This window comes from Alternaria alternata (assembly GCF_001642055.1).
Source record: "Alternaria alternata strain SRC1lrK2f unplaced genomic scaffold CC77scaffold_6, whole genome shotgun sequence".
In the NCBI taxonomy this organism is placed as follows: domain Eukaryota; kingdom Fungi; phylum Ascomycota; class Dothideomycetes; order Pleosporales; family Pleosporaceae; genus Alternaria; species Alternaria alternata.
The window spans coordinates 849,520-865,019 of NW_017306195.1; the positions used below are offsets into that span (position 1 = coordinate 849,520).

The following is a 15,500-nucleotide window of genomic DNA, read 5'->3' on the forward strand; positions in this document are numbered from 1 at the left end:
TTGTGCTTAAAGTGCTAGGCCCAATGCATGATGATTGCGCAAGTTACTTTTGTCATCACAGCACGTGGGGACAAAGAAGCAAACGGAGTGTACAAGAACTTGTCAGGCAAGCTATGGATAAGCCGCCAATAGCCCAACTATCAAGTCCTCTATAAAACTATACATGCTTCCGCAACATGATCGCCATCATGAACTAGGTATCCTACAGGTTTCCACACATCAAGACACGCTCCACCAGATATGCATGCACACAATGGCCATAGGCCTCTCCAACTAATTTTAGTATCGCCCGCCACGCCCGGTTCCCCTCCAACCGCCTCTGTTGCCGCCACGCTGTCCCCCGCCATAACCACGTCCCCCTTGGTAGCCACCTCGGTTCTGACCATACTGACCATTGTTGCCGTACTGGTTGCCGCCTTGGTTGCCGTATTGATTACCACCCTGATTGCCGTACTGGCCTCCATGTGGGTTGCTTTGTTGTGGACCGTGGGGCGGCATATTCATGTTTGGAGGAAGAGGATAAGGCCATCCGCCGTTGAAATTGGGAGGCGGAGGGGGAGGTACCCATGCGCCGTTGAAGTTGGGGGGCGGGGGAGGAGGAACGAAGCCTCCAGGTCCCTGGAATTGCGGCGGGGGAGGCGGTGGGACATCGAACGGGGGCATATGCTGCGGCGGAAACGGCGGCGCGTTGAAAGGCGCTTGCGGAGGCTGAGAATATGGTTGACCGTAGTTCTGGGGCGGCATGGGCGGAACATGGTGCTGATGATTACCCGGACTGCCCTGGCTATTCCTGTTCAGACCATTCCACTGCGATGCAGGTTGAGACCCATCTTTGTCGTATGCCCTTGAATGCCGTCCTGACTCAACGAGTCCTCTCTGCTCAAGCTCTCGACGCGTGGGCTTGGAGGATGGCGAAGGCGAGACCCTGCGGCGCCCTTGATTCTCTTCGCGAAATCTTCGACGTGGAGGCGAGCGATCATCGTCGTACGACCCGGAGGAACGACGAGAGTAACTACGACTTCGACTACGATTGTATCCCATTCGCTCCCGCCTGTAATCCGAGTCTGACGAAGAAGTAGTAGGCCTACTATGTCGGTCATCACGACGCGCCACGGACGTGACTGGCAGGTCGTCCATGTCCTCCATACGCTCAGCATCTTCTCGCGCAATCTTGATGTTTTCCGGAACGCCGAACTTCTGCATATCTTGACAGAACTTCGGCGACCAACCGTATCCGTTTGCCACTGTCACTGTCTCGCCAGTCTCCTTGTTCTGCTTGACCAACTGACCCATGGGGTCCAACGACAGTTTGTACTTGGTCGTCTCGCTCGTCGGATTATCGCCCGTTGGCAGGTACTTGAGATCGATCTTTTCAAAGAAGTTGTCGAGCAGGTTGCGAACGTGAGGGCTGACAGGCTTCTTGTCTAGCCTCTGGACCTGGATTTTGGAGGGGTTGATTGGGCGTTTCGGGTACTTGATCATCTGCTCGAGCATGTATGATGCGGGGAGATCGTGCCATGGGGCATATCGGTCGCCGTGGAACTCTGGCAGGAGGTAATTGCGCTTGCGGACAGGCATGCCACCTTGGGCAATGAGCAAGGCTTCATCTGCCTTTTCCCGGCAGGTTTTGAGACTCTCTGTACTGAGGAGCCTATTGACAGTCCAGTAGTTGATAATGGCTCTAAGTTTCAACTCTAGCTGTGATGCCCTCTCAGTGATACATACGGCTCCTTGTTCGATCAAATCAACAACAAAGCTTTCACATTCGTCGCTGAAGATACCCTGCTTTATCGTGTTGCGACGATGGAACTTGTCAGTATGCAGGACATCGTTGACAATCAGCAACAAATCCATCCGATTGCGGGCTGCTTTCTTTGCTGGTCCTGGAGCACTCTGGTCTACAACAATGGACTTGGAGACAGCGATGAGATAGTCACCGAGGATGGCGATCCGAGCCTTGGAGGGAGCTACGTGCTTCACGATCCACTCTGTGCATTTCTACGAACGGCAAATTAGTCTGCTCCCAGGGACATGCGATCAATGGCTTTATAGTTAGATACCTGGATGTTCACACGCGTGTTCTGCTTAAGAACAGCATCTATGTTGCTGAAGAGCTGCGAGCTAACTTCGACTGGAATGGGAAGACGATCTTCGGTATCTGTCTTTTTCATTGCTTGCTTGAATTTGATCTGTGCGATTGTTAACACACTTGTCGCGCGCTTGACATCGTCATTGGGCGTCATTTTTTGCGACGTGCGGTTGCGACAAAGAGGTTCGTGGTGGGGAAGGAGGTTTGACGCGAGCGTCGCAAGGTGTTGATGTTTTCGAGCGCCAATGACGCTAAGCTAGCGCGCCTTCCGCTTAGTTCCACCCCGCCATTCGGCCAAGGAAAGAACAACCATGTCCGCAAACGATGCCATCCAAGATGAAGTCACCTCGCTCAACGCTATCTTTGACGAAGGAACCCTATCGGCCCTAGATGAAGACGCAAGATTATATAGTCTGCGGCTACCTTCGCTGCCATCGATAACACTCCGCATAGAATTTCCTGCAGACTATCCGGACGCACCACCATCAGTGCTAGGCACACAGAGCGTGGGCCAGGATGTACCCAAGGGCATGGGTAGCCGTGCTGTCGATGTTGTAAGAGAAGTTCTGGCAAAAGTCTACCAACCGGGCGAAGCATGTATTTACGACCTACTCGAAGAAGCAAGAGAAGCCTTGGAGCAAGCGGAACAACAAGGGGATATCCAACTACACGATCAACATGAGGACCATCACGTCGAAGATGAGGATGTTTCCCACATCATACCTGATCCAACCGTCGATTTAGGACCGGAACCACCATGGATCGTAGCACCTGCACTTACCGAGAAGAAATCAGTCTTCTTAGCCCGCGTAGCACCGGTATCATCGCCTGCTCAAGCCAGACAGTATGTTGCGCATCTCCTAGCGACAGACAAAAAGGCTGCTCGCGCGACTCATAACATGACTGCCTGGCGGATCAAAGGCCCCAACGATACAAGCTATCAAGACTGCGACGATGATGGCGAGACTGCCGCCGGATCTCGCATGTTGCACCTGATGCAACTAATGGACGTTTGGAACGTTATGGTTATTGTCACAAGATGGTATGGTGGCATACTTTTAGGTCCCGACCGCTTTCGCATCATCAACACCGCGGCAAGAGAGGCCTTGGTGCTCGGCGGCTTTACGAAGGAGGGTAAAGAGGGTGACACAAAGAAGAAAGGGAAGAAATAAAAGAGACATAATGCATACCCGTTGTGAGACTTCTGTGTTATTTCCGGAGCTTCAGATACTGTTCACCTCTACGTTCCCGATGTGATGACATGCCGAACCTATGGCAGATAGTCCTTAGTAACATTCACTTAGTCCTGAAGAGTTATGGACGTGGACAGTTCACAATGACTGTAACAGCATCGCCCCGGCCAAAGTTCCATCCCAGTCTACATCAGTCTTACTTCCCAGGTACTCTTTCACGCAAGCGTCCATGCTCATATAAATTACATCCTTTTGCACTTCTCATTCGTGGTCACGACCCAAAACACGGTCTCAACTACAGATCGTCGAACAAACAACGATTTTACTCTTCAGGTCCATACAGACTGCAGAAAACGTTCAAATGTTCAACCATTCACGTATCAAAACAGGGTCTCGTGGCCACACTTCTCCTAGATCCTGTGGACGTGGACATCATCTTGGTGATAGCTACACCGCCCACCGAGCCTCTCGAGGCGGCAGCCCTCAAGCTAGACACCCCCATAATCATCGAAATCACCCATTCAGAAATGCTGCTGTTACTCCTCGGTCTACCCTCAATGTTTCCCGCTACGACGACGATTTCCCTATCCCAGACTACGGCAATCACATACGTAACTCTATGCACGCACTTGAGGAAGCAATGTCGAACCTTGACCGCAGACTTGGCGGCGTGCGACAGAGTCACGAAAGCCATAGGAGCATCTCTTCCGGTTCACGATTTCCCTTCAATCAGGGTGGGCAAAACCATATCCCTGATATCAGCGGACTTCACATCAGCGAATTAGAGGACGCCTTCAGCCACCCCATCTTTTCTGGACATCGTTCCGCTACTCGTCCTGAGTTCATGCTACACAGCTTCAAACCAGCCCGTCATTCGTCGAGGAGCGGCATCCCCTCCCAACGCCACATCGAGCACATACCGCACCAAGGCTTTCAGGCAGGTGACTATCTCCCTTTCGATCATCTTCCAACTGAGCCAGAGGAAGATATGTACGACCTAGGATCTGTACTGTATAGCTACTTCCCTGAGGAGTTCGATCCCAACCCCGTAGCAGAAGACAGGGTGCCCACAGAGAGGAGCGAACGACGTATCAACCACTTCATCGCACAGCACACCGAACCCCTCACTGCCGCCAATACAACCAGCACGACAAACACAGACTGTCCCATCTGTATGGAAGACGCTACCGCTCACGACTGCGTCAAGATCAAGGGAATTGTAGGCTGTGAACACATGATCGGCCAAAATTGTCTCAAGGAGTTTCTAAGTCGACAGTGGAATAGGGATAAGACATGTCCTCTCTGTCGAGCTGTTTGGCTTGGAAATGGCGTATGGGAAGATGTAGCGGCGCAGTCGGATGGACCAACTGGTCGCCAAGGTGCTTCTTTTGGTCATGGTAATCGTAATCGTCGGGAACGCGGCATGGATCGCGTGAGAGGGTTATTGCGTAGTGCGCGCGGTCAGCAGCGGAGGCGCAACAACTGAGTCGTGCTGAGTCAGAGATAGACTAAAGAAAAAGAGAAGCAAGCTGACAAGTTTGGTAGTGTGCTTTGTGACAGCTGTATAGGCATTGACAGAACGCTTTTGCACTACGTCTTCCTTTGCTGATTCAGATGGAAATGTAAGCTCATCATATAGTCACTAAATAGCTCCTGCCGTTTCAAAATGACATTGATACTACGTTTCATCGGAAAAACGCTTGTAGTTTTTGAGCCTCGTTGAGGTGACATGAGAGTTACAGATGAGATGAGGACAAAGGAGGAAAGTGAATGTATAACTATGTAAGGAAAAGAGTAGAGAGATGCCAGGCCGTAAGAATCATACACGTATGCCCAAAACGCTCAAGATTAGTCTATCATACGTATCCATGACTGAAATCGATGCTTCGAAACATGTCGACCGTTATTCGTAACTTGGAACATATAACCGTCAGAGAGGATGCGATACTAAGAGCGGAGCATGGTAGGATGAGGAGAAGGCGAGCGTCCTCTCAGCATCGGCGTACTAGGCTTAAGCATTGGGCTCGCTGTAGCGCTCAACGCATCGAGACTGAGCTTGCTGATGGCGTCAAGATTGCCCTGAACGTCGTCCTCTGTGAGGTCGAGCATCAAACGAAGTTCGTTCGCCTTCAACTGCTCGCCCAGCCCCACCATCAGCTGTTCCTTGTCCTGAGAGCCCGGTACGTCATAGTAGTACCACCTGTATCCAATGTCTTCCAGCCTGTGTGGCTCCACGGGCGTTGTGATCCTTGCTGCAACGTGTCGCACATCCATGCCAAACACGCCTGATATAGATGGCTCGGTGCCGATGTCACCCAAACTGCCTTCGGACCTGCCACGTAAGGACCCAGGAACTTTGGCGTCCCTTTCGATGGGCGTTTCATTGATACGGTTCGAGGCACCTGCGTCACGCAGTTTGGCACGCTTGAAGGTTGCGTTCTTGAGCTCGGTCAGGCCAAGGACGATGTAGAGGGGCTTGCCCGCCCTGATCTGCTCGGCCATCCAGATGCGTGCTTCGGGGTCGCTGCACACAGCTTGGAAGGCCCTTGATGATGACTGCGTGGTCCGCTGTATCATCTGCTCGGCCTTGACAGTAAGCAGATTAGGCTGTCTGTATATCTTTCCCAGATCGAACCTCGCGCCATAGTTGGTTGTGAATCGGCCTTCGGCATCGACCGAGTAGAGGTCTTTGTAACGGAGCTGGATATGGAAGTCATTCAGATCGTCCACCTCTGCATGTGCCTTATCGGGGTAGAATGATTCGCGTTCTGGGTGTAGTGGCTCTGTGACCAGTTGGCCAACGACAAGGGAGTCTGCGGGGAGAGGCTTCGGGAGGAGCGCGTTCTGTACCATCGTTGCGGGCCTACGGGTCTCTAACGGGTATGTGGTGAGAAATGTCTGGGAAGATTTGGAGAGAGTTTACGTGTTAGCTATCGGGCTTCAGGGGCAGATGAAGCAGGAGCAAAAGTATGGTGTAGAGCTCCATTGCGCTGCGAATCAGAGGGCTGCATCAGACCCGGTGGCAGGTGCTTGGCTAATCTGGCTAGTAGGTTCTACACGCATTCACGTTCGCAGCTGCGACAGTGATATTGGATCACGTACTGCGCGCCGAGCCAGATACGACACTGTAGATATCTATTGAGATGAAATGAAAGATTTGGCCGATGGTTAGTGTCACGTGCCGACGCGGTATCGGAGAAACTCAATCCCTACTGCCCATGTCCGGGACCGATGGGAGAATGACAGATTAGATCAGCTCACGGCGGATACCGGCAACGTCATATGTATTGTCAATAAAGCCCCATTGTATCTCCGTGGACAGATCACCGATGGCTGAGAGGCAGCTTCCACCCGCGTGGAGTTTTTCATGGATGCGCGGTTTTCCTTCGGCTTTGCCGCATCACACGCGCTCTAGCCCGGCTATTCCAAGGTTTGCTCGACAGATCGGATCCGCTTGAGACGTTTCGATATGCGCAGAGATTCTCGGAGCTGCTACCATGTTCGCCTGCAGCTACTGTACATGCAGGGTCTGTCAGAGACTTCAATCATGATCGAATACACAGCTGATTCATTCACTCTGATCGGGATTGAAGACCAAGGCAAGAAAGAGCTGAGTAACGATTACTGTTCCCTCAGCCGGGTTGGCAGTACGGCTCGACTAACTAAGCCTGGTCCGATTGTACGCGCATCGGCTTTCGACATGGCACAAGAGGCGGGGCTAGCAGCGTGGCAGCTTCAGACTGCATGAACAGCCTAGATACGAGGGTTGTCACGGCCAAATATCTTTGTCAAAGCCGTAATCGCTGACAACGCATGTCGTGTATCAATCGTGGGGTTCCACTTTGAGAACGTGCGACAGCTCGAGCACACTCAACCAGACCCGCGATGGCAGTGCGCGTAAGGCGGTTATGTCGTGTGATTGAAAGACAGGTACGGAGTCGACGGGAACGATAATAACGCGTGGGAAGAAAAAGCAAAGTGATGCGATGCGATGCGTTCACGCGCCGGAGCATTCGAAAAGATGGCCCAAGCTCCCGTAAGGCGAGCTAACAGAGGGGCAGGAACGTCACAGCAACCCACCTCAACCCCCGTCTGTCGCTAGGATCTCAGTGGAATGGTAGAGCCAGACTGTCCACCTTCTAACCCCATTGGCGAATCAAACTCAGAGACATGACGTCCGATGGCTCCTAGAACGAGCCACACGTCACTGTCGACCCAGCGCCCCTCACTAACCACTAATGCGTGAAGTTGTCCATCAAGTCTTTTCAGCTGCCAAAGAGTACTTGAACCCCTCCGTGCCCCTCCAGATCAGCTTTCATCTTCATATCACATCACACTTCAACTCAATTCCCATTTTATATACCCCAAACTTCTTTACTCTTCATAAACCCACATAATCGCCACAATGCCCATCACCGTTCCCCAAGCTACCGAGCTCAAGGACCTCTTCAGCCTTAAGGGCAAGGTCGTCATCGTCACCGGTGCCTCCGGCCCCACCGGTATTGGCACAGAGGCTGCCCGAGGATGCGCTGAGTACGGTGCCGACCTCGCCATCACCTACAACTCTCGCGCCGAGGGTGCCGAGAAGAACGCAAAGGAGATGAGCGAGAAGTACGGCGTCAAGGTCAAGGCCTACAAGTGCCAGGTCAACGAGTACGCTCAGTGCGAGAAGCTCGTCCAGGACGTCATCAAGGACTTCGGCAAGGTCGATGTCTTCATCGCCAACGCCGGAAAGACTGCCGACAACGGTATCCTCGACGCTACCGTTGAGCAGTGGAACGAGGTCATCCAGACCGACTTGACCGGTACCTTCAACTGCGCCCGTGCCGTCGGTCTCCACTTCCGCGAGCGCAAGACTGGCTCTCTCGTCATCACCTCCTCCATGTCCGGCCACATTGCCAACTTCCCCCAGGAGCAGGCCTCCTACAACGTTGCTAAGGCTGGCTGCATTCACCTCGCCAAGTCGCTCGCCAACGAGTGGAGGGACTTTGCCCGTGTCAACTCCATCTCCCCTGGATACATTGACACTGGTCTCTCCGACTTCGTTCCCCAGGACATCCAGAAGCTGTGGCACTCCATGATCCCCATGGGTCGTGACGCCAAGGCTACTGAGCTCAAGGGTGCCTACGTCTACTTCGCATCGGATGCCTCATCCTACTGCACTGGTTCCGATCTCCTCATCGACGGTGGTTACTGCGTCAGGTAAACGTGTCATTCCGGAAGGAAGATACGAGTGGAGGAATATAATAATGGACGACGTCTTGCCGGAAGTCTTGTGTCCATGTAAATAGCATCGAGACATCAATAAAGCTTCGCAGGTTTCACATCACAATTGATCCATCCTTTCCTATCGTGACGTTATCTCATTTCTTTTCACTCACAATCCCTAGGGTGCGTTGAACATAAAATCTTTGTACACTTGCACGGTATGTTCTCTTCATCTAAGTAATGGTAGGGCTAACGCCCCAGGGGTGCGCGAATCAGCAACGCACCCCCGCATTTTAGCACGCGAGTCAACATGATCACCATCGTTCAGCCGCGGCATCTCGACTCCTCCACAGTAGGATCCGGCGGTCTTTACATAGACTCCTCGTTCCTGCGAACATGTCACGCAACAACACGAAACGAGTGCGATGGCGAATCCCAAGCCCCAGACCACGACACCTCTTCCCTCCGTGATGCAACCTCAAAAGAAAGAGGCCTTCGGCAACTTGGCACCATGGAGCGAACCTTCATGGTACTCCTCCCTTGCGTCTCCCTACTACAATGATTCGCACAAAAAACTCCGCAATGCGTGCCGCGCATACATCGATACGAACATAAAGCCATATATGTTGGAATGGGAAGAGGCCGGCGAAGCGCCCGCGCAAGAACGATTAAAATGGGCGCAGACTGGCTTCGCCTTTGCTGATGTGCCGGAGCCATATCGTCCACGCAATGTACCGGGGCCAGCGGGTATACCGGTTGGCGATCTGGACTTGTTCCACTTGATGGTTATGACGGATGAGAATAGTAGGATAGAGGGGGGCGTGGGCACCGCATTGGGAGGTGGAAGTGTGATTGGTGTTCCACCGATTGTGCATCATGGAACCGAGGAGCAGAAGAAGAAGTGGTTGCCGGGATTATTTACTTGGGAAACAAGTTTCTGCCTGGGCATCACTGAGCCAGGTGGTGGGGTATGTGTGCTTCTCCTGGGAACTAAAGAGAAGAATGCTAACATCACTGTGCAGTCCGATGTCGCGAACCTCCAAACCACCGCAACGAAGACCGAAGACGGACAGTTCTACATTGTGAACGGATACAAGAAATGGATCACTGGTATGCCATGGGCCACACATATGACAACCGCCGTTCGTACTGGTGGACCAGGCGCCAGTGGCATCTCCGTACTAGTCATTCCCACCAACTCACCCGGTCTTACGCACCGTCGCATACCCAACTCCGGTCAGAAAGGCGGAGGCGCAAGCTTCGTAGAAATGGACGACGTCCGCGTTCCCGTCAGTAATCTTGTCGGTAAAGAGAACGAGGGTTTTCGCATTGTCATGACAAACTTCAATAAGGAACGCTTCATCATGAGCATAGGATGCAACAGGAAAGCGCGGACCTGTCTGAGCGAATCATTCCACTACGCACACAAGCGACACACTTTTGGCAAGCCCCTCATCTCCAACCAGATCATCGCGCACAAATTAGCTACAATCGGTCGATATGTAGAGAGCCACTGGGCATGGCTAGAGCAACTCGCTTACCACATCCAACAATCGCCTCTCGGCTGGCAAGATCCCGAGATCGCGGGCCAAATCGCCTTGAGCAAGGTACATGGTGGCCGTATACTTGAGATGGCGAATCGAGAGGCTCAGCAGATATTTGGTGGCGCTGGATATCAGAAAGGTGGGCCTGGTGCTATCGTTGAACAAATCAGTCGCGATTTGAGGATGATGGTATGCTTGATTCTTCGGAATACTAATATGCCAAGGACACTATGCTAATATGTCACAGGTTGTTGGTGGTGGAAGTGAGGAGATCATTGCGGATTTGGCGGTCAGGCAGGAGACGGCGCTTGCGAAGAAACGTGGATGGAAGTTGTGATGATATATCTATAGTTTGAAAGTATATAGACATGTTCGTTTGGGAAAATGGAGTGAAACAATGCTATATCTGGTCTCTGGAATTCTTATAAGCTTGTTGATATCGTCATGTGCATTTGACTCATGCCGCGGTAGGGGTCGGTACGGCGGGCGGATCATACGCGACATGTTGTTATGCGAAACGCTAACTGAGTTCTGTATCGTCTCCCTGCGCAACCCAGAATCTCGTTTTGTACACTACATCTTTCATGTCTGTCAGCGACCTAAACTCAGTTGGATATACGTATATCTGAAATATACTGTCTGTGTTTACGTACGGCACGCTGGCTACGTGTGCGATTATAATCCCCCTGATCCGCAACATCTAGATACCCGCAGAACATACCCAATCTATCACTACACTCACTTTGGGGGGCGCGTATGAATCTCTCGTTTTGAGTTACTTTGCGCATCGCATATTTTTCTCAATAGTACGATTCCCAAGAGCACTACCGAACGACCGGCATGCACGGTTCGTTGGTCAAGCAACCTAAATTCGACCCTTCACTCACTATTCATTGAAGCCTTTAGCGAGAAAAGCTCCATTCCTGGTCCCAGTGACGGACGGAAGCGAGGGAGAGAAGGACACGGGTCAGACGCAACAGGATCAAAATCCCCTCATAACCCTCAAAAACAACGCACCATCAGGCCAAATCCTGTGGATGATCCTGCAGCACCAAACATGAGCTCAGCAACCATGTCTTTCGAGTCCAAGATTGCTCTCGCCTTGGGAGGATCGAGCTGGCAGCAGCTGCAGGACGACAGCAACACAGAACCCGTCATCGCAACCGAAGAGGACGAGGATTCCGATTTGGATGATGAAGACGAAGCCGATATCAAGCCTACAGAGGAGGTTGTGGTCGATCCAGTCAAAGCTAAGAAACAGCAGAAGAAAAAAGAGCGCTTCGACCAAAGTATTGCAAGAGATGCGGGTGAGATCCTAGAGACCATCGACAAGGATGAACTCATACCGGTAGCGGAACAGGTAGTATGGGACCGAGATCCGGAACTATTGTGTTGCTACAACTGGCAAGCTTCTGACGATGGCACGAATACTATCTTTGGTAAGTAGATTTCGACCTGTCATCAGGCAAATATCCGTCGAGACCTTGAGTGCGTAGAAACTCACGCATATCTAGTGCCGGGTGAGCCAGCAAAATGGCAACAACCACCCCTACCACACACGCTCAAACCAGATAGTGGCTTCACATATAGTGACTACAACTACGCTCGTCAGCCGAGGAATCCATACTTGCCAATGTTCCATGCGCTGAACCTCATGGCGCCAAACACCAATTTCCATGATGTCGATGTCCTCGCAGACCGAAATAATCTCCGTATCTTACTAGAATTCGCCCAAGGCAAATCAAACGGGCCTTTCCGGCTCAATATTTACCTTGTTTTCAACACACTCGTCATCGTAAGGAATTCATTGTACAAACTGGATGTGAGACATAGACTAACTTCGTCCGCGCACCTTCCAGGTACGCCGAGAATCACGATGGTGGAAACATGCAGATGGCAAGAGCTACGGCTTCAACTTCGAAAAGAATTTTACTCGGACAACCGAAGGTATGGAAGATGCAACAAGTCACTACCGTGCGATACGCTACACAATGGGTCCCCTCAACGTCGTCTGTCGCTTCGAAGCAGATGCCTACGACGACGGCATCATCCCGGACGATCTTACTCAAACCGAAGCCGCAGCTGTACGTGGAGCAAACGAAGGAGGCCTTGCTGAACGCGGAAAATTCACATACAACGCCCCAATCCGCGTCCTGCAAAAAGGCCACATCATTCCCACCTCCCAGATGCTAGAGCTCAAGACGCAAGCGTATAACCCAGAAGGAGCGGGTCTGGTCCAATGTCAAGACCAGCTCTGGTTCGGCCGCACAAGTTTACTCTTCACTGGACCCTATGATAAAGGGCTTGGAACAGTGAATCGAGTTAAGAAAGAAGACGCGACAGATAGAGTGAAGATATGGGAATCGAAACAACAGGAGTCGTTGAGAAAACTCGTCGCTCTGCTTGTTCGCTTCAGGGATGTGTTGAAGCGGGAGCGGAGACCGAACCGCGCTCTGGTGCTTGTGAGAGAGGGAAAGAGCGGGCCGATTGTACTGCGTGCGATGGAGGAGAGAAGTGCGGGTGTGGATAGAGAAATGCGGGAGAAGTTCTGGCCGCTGCCCACGCATGGAAATCGTGGAAGAGGTGGGGGTAGGGGTGCGTTCAACGGAGGTCATCGTGGTCGTGGTGGGCAATTCGTACCTGCTCAAGGCCGAGGTGACTTTGCGCCTTCATATGGTCGTGGCCAGTTCGTGCCTGCCCATAATCAGGGTGGCTTTGCTCCTTCGCGTGGTCGCGGACAGTTCGTACCGCCAGCTCAAGGTCGAGGTGACTTTGCGCCTTCACGTGGTCGTGGTCGTGGTCAGCACGACGCGAATGCCTCGTATGTACCGCGCGGCCGAGGCGGTCGTGGAGGAAGAGGAACTTCAGACGCGCACTCGCGGAAGTGAAACTAGGGTAATCTATAGACAAGATTGCAGAGTACGACAAAGTCAATACTCGGATCAGGAAGAAACTCGCAGCATAGTCATCACGATGATCAGAGTCAGCGTTCACAGCAATAGAATATCTGTTGAAAATAAATTCTTGTATTATTCAGGCGTAACAAGTGAGCAGCTATGTGCTTGCAGTAAAGGTATCACAAGGATAGACAAGAAACCTAAAACGCCTGATCCCATCGTATACACGTAACCAAGCGTGGACATGATCGTGACAAGCTAATAGCAACGCCTTGAGGTAATCCAAACGCCAATTGGGTAGTCCAAAGTAGACAGAAAGAGAAGAAGAATAAGCAGAAGTACGGAACATGGCTCATGACGCTGCAACAGGTACCTCACATGACTGTGGTGTGGTCTCAACAGCAGCCTCGACGGCAGGTACGTCAGCAGCAACAGGTGCAGCAACGATGTCCTCAGATACTGATGGTGTTGTTGTCTCTTCCTCAACTGCAGCGGGTACCTCCTCAACAACGACATGCTTCTTCTTCTTCTCTGGTGTCACACTGCTAGCATCAAACTCCTTGGACAACCCTGACGGCTTCTCAATTCCCGCGTCAACGGTAACGTAACTTGTGGCGTCACAGCCCTCAGCGTAGAACTCGCTCGGCGCAAGATCACCCAGCGGCTTCCTGTCCTCATCCATAGCATCCTGGACAACCTTGCGCGTGCGACGAGGATGTTTAGCAGGTGCTTGGACCAGGATATCAGTCTCATAGCCGTCGTCCAAGGAAGAAGCATGGTTGCGCTTGCGGGTGTTTGCAGCAGCGAGGAAGTCTGGAGGCGGGACGTTCTCCTTGCCGCGGTCCTCATTGCGGAACTTGGTTGCTGCGTCGTCGTCGGATGAGATGTCTAAGACGGATGCCGAATGTTCCATGAGGTTTGCGGCTTCTTGCTCGGGCGTGTCCTCGTGGATATCGAAGAACCAGCTCTTGGGCATGTTGTCATCGAGGACAGGGACTGACTGGGCGGCTGGTGCTGAGGCGGGAGTGGCGGCTACAGCGGGGGCCTTGGGTGTGTAGGTGGAGATTGAGCCGCTGAGGGCTGCGTCGATAGAGAAGGGTAGGCTGGGGCTGCTCAGGTTGAAGGAGGGTGGGTCGACGCGTCGAAAGGGCGAGCTGGATGCGCGACGCTTGGAAATGGCATGGAGACGCTTGTTCTTGGGTGAGCCGCGGCTGTTGGTGATGGGTGTTGACTTGGCGGTGCTGGGTGACGAGAGAGCTTTGCGCACAGACGGGACGGAAGGCGTGGCATTGAGGCTGGCACTGCTGGGCTTGACGGGCGAAGTGAAGATTGAGAAGCTGGCGGGCTTGATGTATCCCGCGTCGATGCTGTTGTTGGCCGTCCTCGACTTCTTGGTCGGGCTGCTGAAGACGGAAGGGTCCACGTTCTCGGAGTCGGCATCTTCGTAGATCTCGGGTGCGCGTTGGCGCTTACCCGTCGATGGCGTGGGGATTGACTTCAGACCCTGCGGCGACGTGAAATTTGGCGAGATGGCTGTCGCATACGCGTTTAGTGAATGCAGTGGCACGTGAATTGGAGCGCCTTACCATTTTGCCTGTTCTTCGCGCTCTGGAGTACCTGGAGCCGTGACGAGCCGATCTCGCCAAAGGGCTGGCGCGTAGAGGTGGCCATGGTAAAGACTGTCGAAAATGTCGCGATAGCGATTGATATGAGTACAGGTAGATATATCGGCCCGAAAGCGCAATTGATGTGACTGAGGACTCGCGGTGGTGGTGTTGAAGGTGATTGTCGTTGGGACGGAAGGTGCGAAAGGTGGGGTGGTTTGGTTATCGTATCTCTTTCGCGACTAGGTCGGTTCAAGGCGGCCAGACCAAAACAACAAGAACAACAATGATGGACTCTTCGTCTCTCACAGTGATTAGAGAATGTCTGGGTCAACGACAGAGAACCTGAACACACAGAGTCAAGCCTGGAGAAGAAGAGTAAGAGAGATGGATGTGCAGCTGGGTCACGAAGCTATTAGACCAGCACTCAAACGCGTCCCCAGTCTCCCTCGTACTTTAGCGTGTCCATCACGCACTTAGGGGCCGCCTCCCACAATCGCGTCCGTCTTCTCCACTCAGGCCAGGATCATGTCCCGAAACTATGACGGAAAACTGGTTTTAACCCTCCTAGCCACTTTATGCAATACCCTCCATTGGCTACGACTCTCCGGATCCACCTGCAGTGTCACTTGCGCCACCAAAACGCGACTCGGCGCGCTCGCGATATAGACGTGAACGACGTGAACGGTGCTTCGTTCTCTGCGCGTACATCCCAGGCCTTGCAGCTTACAGTGTGCTGAGGCAGTAGTACGTGCAGTAGAGGCGCCTGTTCGAGGCTTCTCGTATGTTGCTCTGAGGCTGCCAATTGTCACAGGTATGTCATAGACTTATATAGGTGGTTGGCGACCTTGTGAAGTTTGGACCATCTGCTGGTCCTTCGAGTATCGCGCTGCTTGCCGTTGGTGTTTCGACGCGCATATATGTACGCGGGCTCCCATTGCAGAACGCGATGAGGCAGGATGCAC

At 52.5% G+C, this 15,500-nt stretch overlaps 9 protein-coding genes across 9 annotated transcripts; 5 read left to right on the forward strand and 4 right to left on the reverse strand.

Moving 5' to 3' along the window:
* Positions 1–121: 121 nt before the first annotated feature.
* CC77DRAFT_1039190 (hypothetical protein) lies at positions 122–2,243 on the reverse strand (the record flags this gene model as incomplete). Its single annotated transcript, XM_018527149.1, has 3 exons — positions 122–790; positions 863–1,998; positions 2,061–2,243. The coding sequence occupies 3 exons, from the start codon at positions 2,241–2,243 to the stop codon at positions 280–282; spliced, it is 1,830 nt and encodes a 609-aa protein (XP_018388090.1). The 3' UTR covers positions 122–279.
* A 157-nt stretch (positions 2,244–2,400) lies between these two features.
* Positions 2,401–3,261, forward strand: CC77DRAFT_1018666 (UPF0029-domain-containing protein; the record flags this gene model as incomplete). The annotated part of the gene is made up of 1 exon (XM_018524669.1): positions 2,401–3,261. One exon carries the CDS (start codon positions 2,401–2,403, stop codon positions 3,259–3,261), a length of 861 nt encoding a protein of 286 aa, XP_018388091.1.
* A 661-nt stretch (positions 3,262–3,922) lies between these two features.
* CC77DRAFT_1059554 (hypothetical protein) lies at positions 3,923–4,768 on the forward strand (the record flags this gene model as incomplete). Its single annotated transcript, XM_018528253.1, has 1 exon — positions 3,923–4,768. The coding sequence occupies one exon, from the start codon at positions 3,923–3,925 to the stop codon at positions 4,766–4,768; it is 846 nt and encodes a 281-aa protein (XP_018388092.1).
* Positions 4,769–4,998: 230 nt separating this feature from the next.
* On the reverse strand, positions 4,999–6,468 carry CC77DRAFT_743207 (hypothetical protein). Its single transcript, XM_018533024.1, has 2 exons — positions 6,206–6,468; positions 4,999–6,155 (listed from the first exon to the last, which is right to left on the reverse strand). Exon 2 carries the CDS (start codon positions 6,133–6,135, stop codon positions 5,230–5,232), a length of 906 nt encoding a protein of 301 aa, XP_018388093.1. The 5' UTR covers positions 6,136–6,155; positions 6,206–6,468; the 3' UTR covers positions 4,999–5,229.
* A 1,219-nt stretch (positions 6,469–7,687) lies between these two features.
* On the forward strand, positions 7,688–8,488 carry CC77DRAFT_931278 (NADP-dependent mannitol dehydrogenase; the record flags this gene model as incomplete). Its single annotated transcript, XM_018534204.1, has 1 exon — positions 7,688–8,488. The coding sequence occupies one exon, from the start codon at positions 7,688–7,690 to the stop codon at positions 8,486–8,488; it is 801 nt and encodes a 266-aa protein (XP_018388094.1).
* Positions 8,489–8,801: 313 nt separating this feature from the next.
* CC77DRAFT_1018669 (acyl-CoA dehydrogenase NM domain-like protein) lies at positions 8,802–10,435 on the forward strand. The gene is made up of 3 exons (XM_018524670.1): positions 8,802–9,458; positions 9,513–10,223; positions 10,282–10,435. The coding sequence occupies exons 1-3, from the start codon at positions 8,916–8,918 to the stop codon at positions 10,369–10,371; spliced, it is 1,344 nt and encodes a 447-aa protein (XP_018388095.1). The 5' UTR covers positions 8,802–8,915; the 3' UTR covers positions 10,372–10,435.
* Positions 10,436–10,593: 158 nt separating this feature from the next.
* Positions 10,594–13,036, forward strand: CC77DRAFT_985192 (hypothetical protein). The gene is made up of 3 exons (XM_018536190.1): positions 10,594–11,473; positions 11,549–11,829; positions 11,894–13,036. Exons 1-3 carry the CDS (start codon positions 11,092–11,094, stop codon positions 12,920–12,922), a joined length of 1,692 nt encoding a protein of 563 aa, XP_018388096.1. The 5' UTR covers positions 10,594–11,091; the 3' UTR covers positions 12,923–13,036.
* Positions 13,006–13,374, reverse strand: CC77DRAFT_743587 (hypothetical protein). The gene has a single exon (XM_018533025.1). The coding sequence runs from the start codon at positions 13,278–13,280 to the stop codon at positions 13,089–13,091; it is 192 nt and encodes a 63-aa protein (XP_018388097.1). The 5' UTR covers positions 13,281–13,374; the 3' UTR covers positions 13,006–13,088.
* Positions 13,103–14,947, reverse strand: CC77DRAFT_743184 (hypothetical protein). The gene is made up of 2 exons (XM_018533023.1): positions 14,518–14,947; positions 13,103–14,464 (listed from the first exon to the last, which is right to left on the reverse strand). The coding sequence occupies exons 1-2, from the start codon at positions 14,600–14,602 to the stop codon at positions 13,284–13,286; spliced, it is 1,266 nt and encodes a 421-aa protein (XP_018388098.1). The 5' UTR covers positions 14,603–14,947; the 3' UTR covers positions 13,103–13,283.
* Between the last annotated feature and the right edge of the window lie 553 nt (positions 14,948–15,500).

Coding starts and splice junctions, on each gene's coding strand:
- CC77DRAFT_743207 (XM_018533024.1), bottom strand. CDS start 6,135: ATGGTACAGAACGCGCTCCTCCCGAAGCCTCTCCCCGCAGACTCCCTT.
- CC77DRAFT_1018669 (XM_018524670.1), top strand. CDS start 8,916: ATGGCGAATCCCAAGCCCCAGACCACGACACCTCTTCCCTCCGTGATG. Junction 9,459..9,512: donor TCACTGAGCCAGGTGGTGGG/GTATGTGTGCTT, acceptor ATCACTGTGCAG/TCCGATGTCGCGAACCTCCA. Junction 10,224..10,281: donor GTCGCGATTTGAGGATGATG/GTATGCTTGATT, acceptor AATATGTCACAG/GTTGTTGGTGGTGGAAGTGA.
- CC77DRAFT_985192 (XM_018536190.1), top strand. CDS start 11,092: ATGAGCTCAGCAACCATGTCTTTCGAGTCCAAGATTGCTCTCGCCTTG. Junction 11,474..11,548: donor TGGCACGAATACTATCTTTG/GTAAGTAGATTT, acceptor ACGCATATCTAG/TGCCGGGTGAGCCAGCAAAA. Junction 11,830..11,893: donor TTTTCAACACACTCGTCATC/GTAAGGAATTCA, acceptor CGCACCTTCCAG/GTACGCCGAGAATCACGATG.
- CC77DRAFT_743587 (XM_018533025.1), bottom strand. CDS start 13,280: ATGTTCCGTACTTCTGCTTATTCTTCTTCTCTTTCTGTCTACTTTGGA.
- CC77DRAFT_743184 (XM_018533023.1), bottom strand. CDS start 14,602: ATGGCCACCTCTACGCGCCAGCCCTTTGGCGAGATCGGCTCGTCACGG. Junction 14,465..14,517: donor CGCGAAGAACAGGCAAAATG/GTAAGGCGCTCC, acceptor CGTATGCGACAG/CCATCTCGCCAAATTTCACG.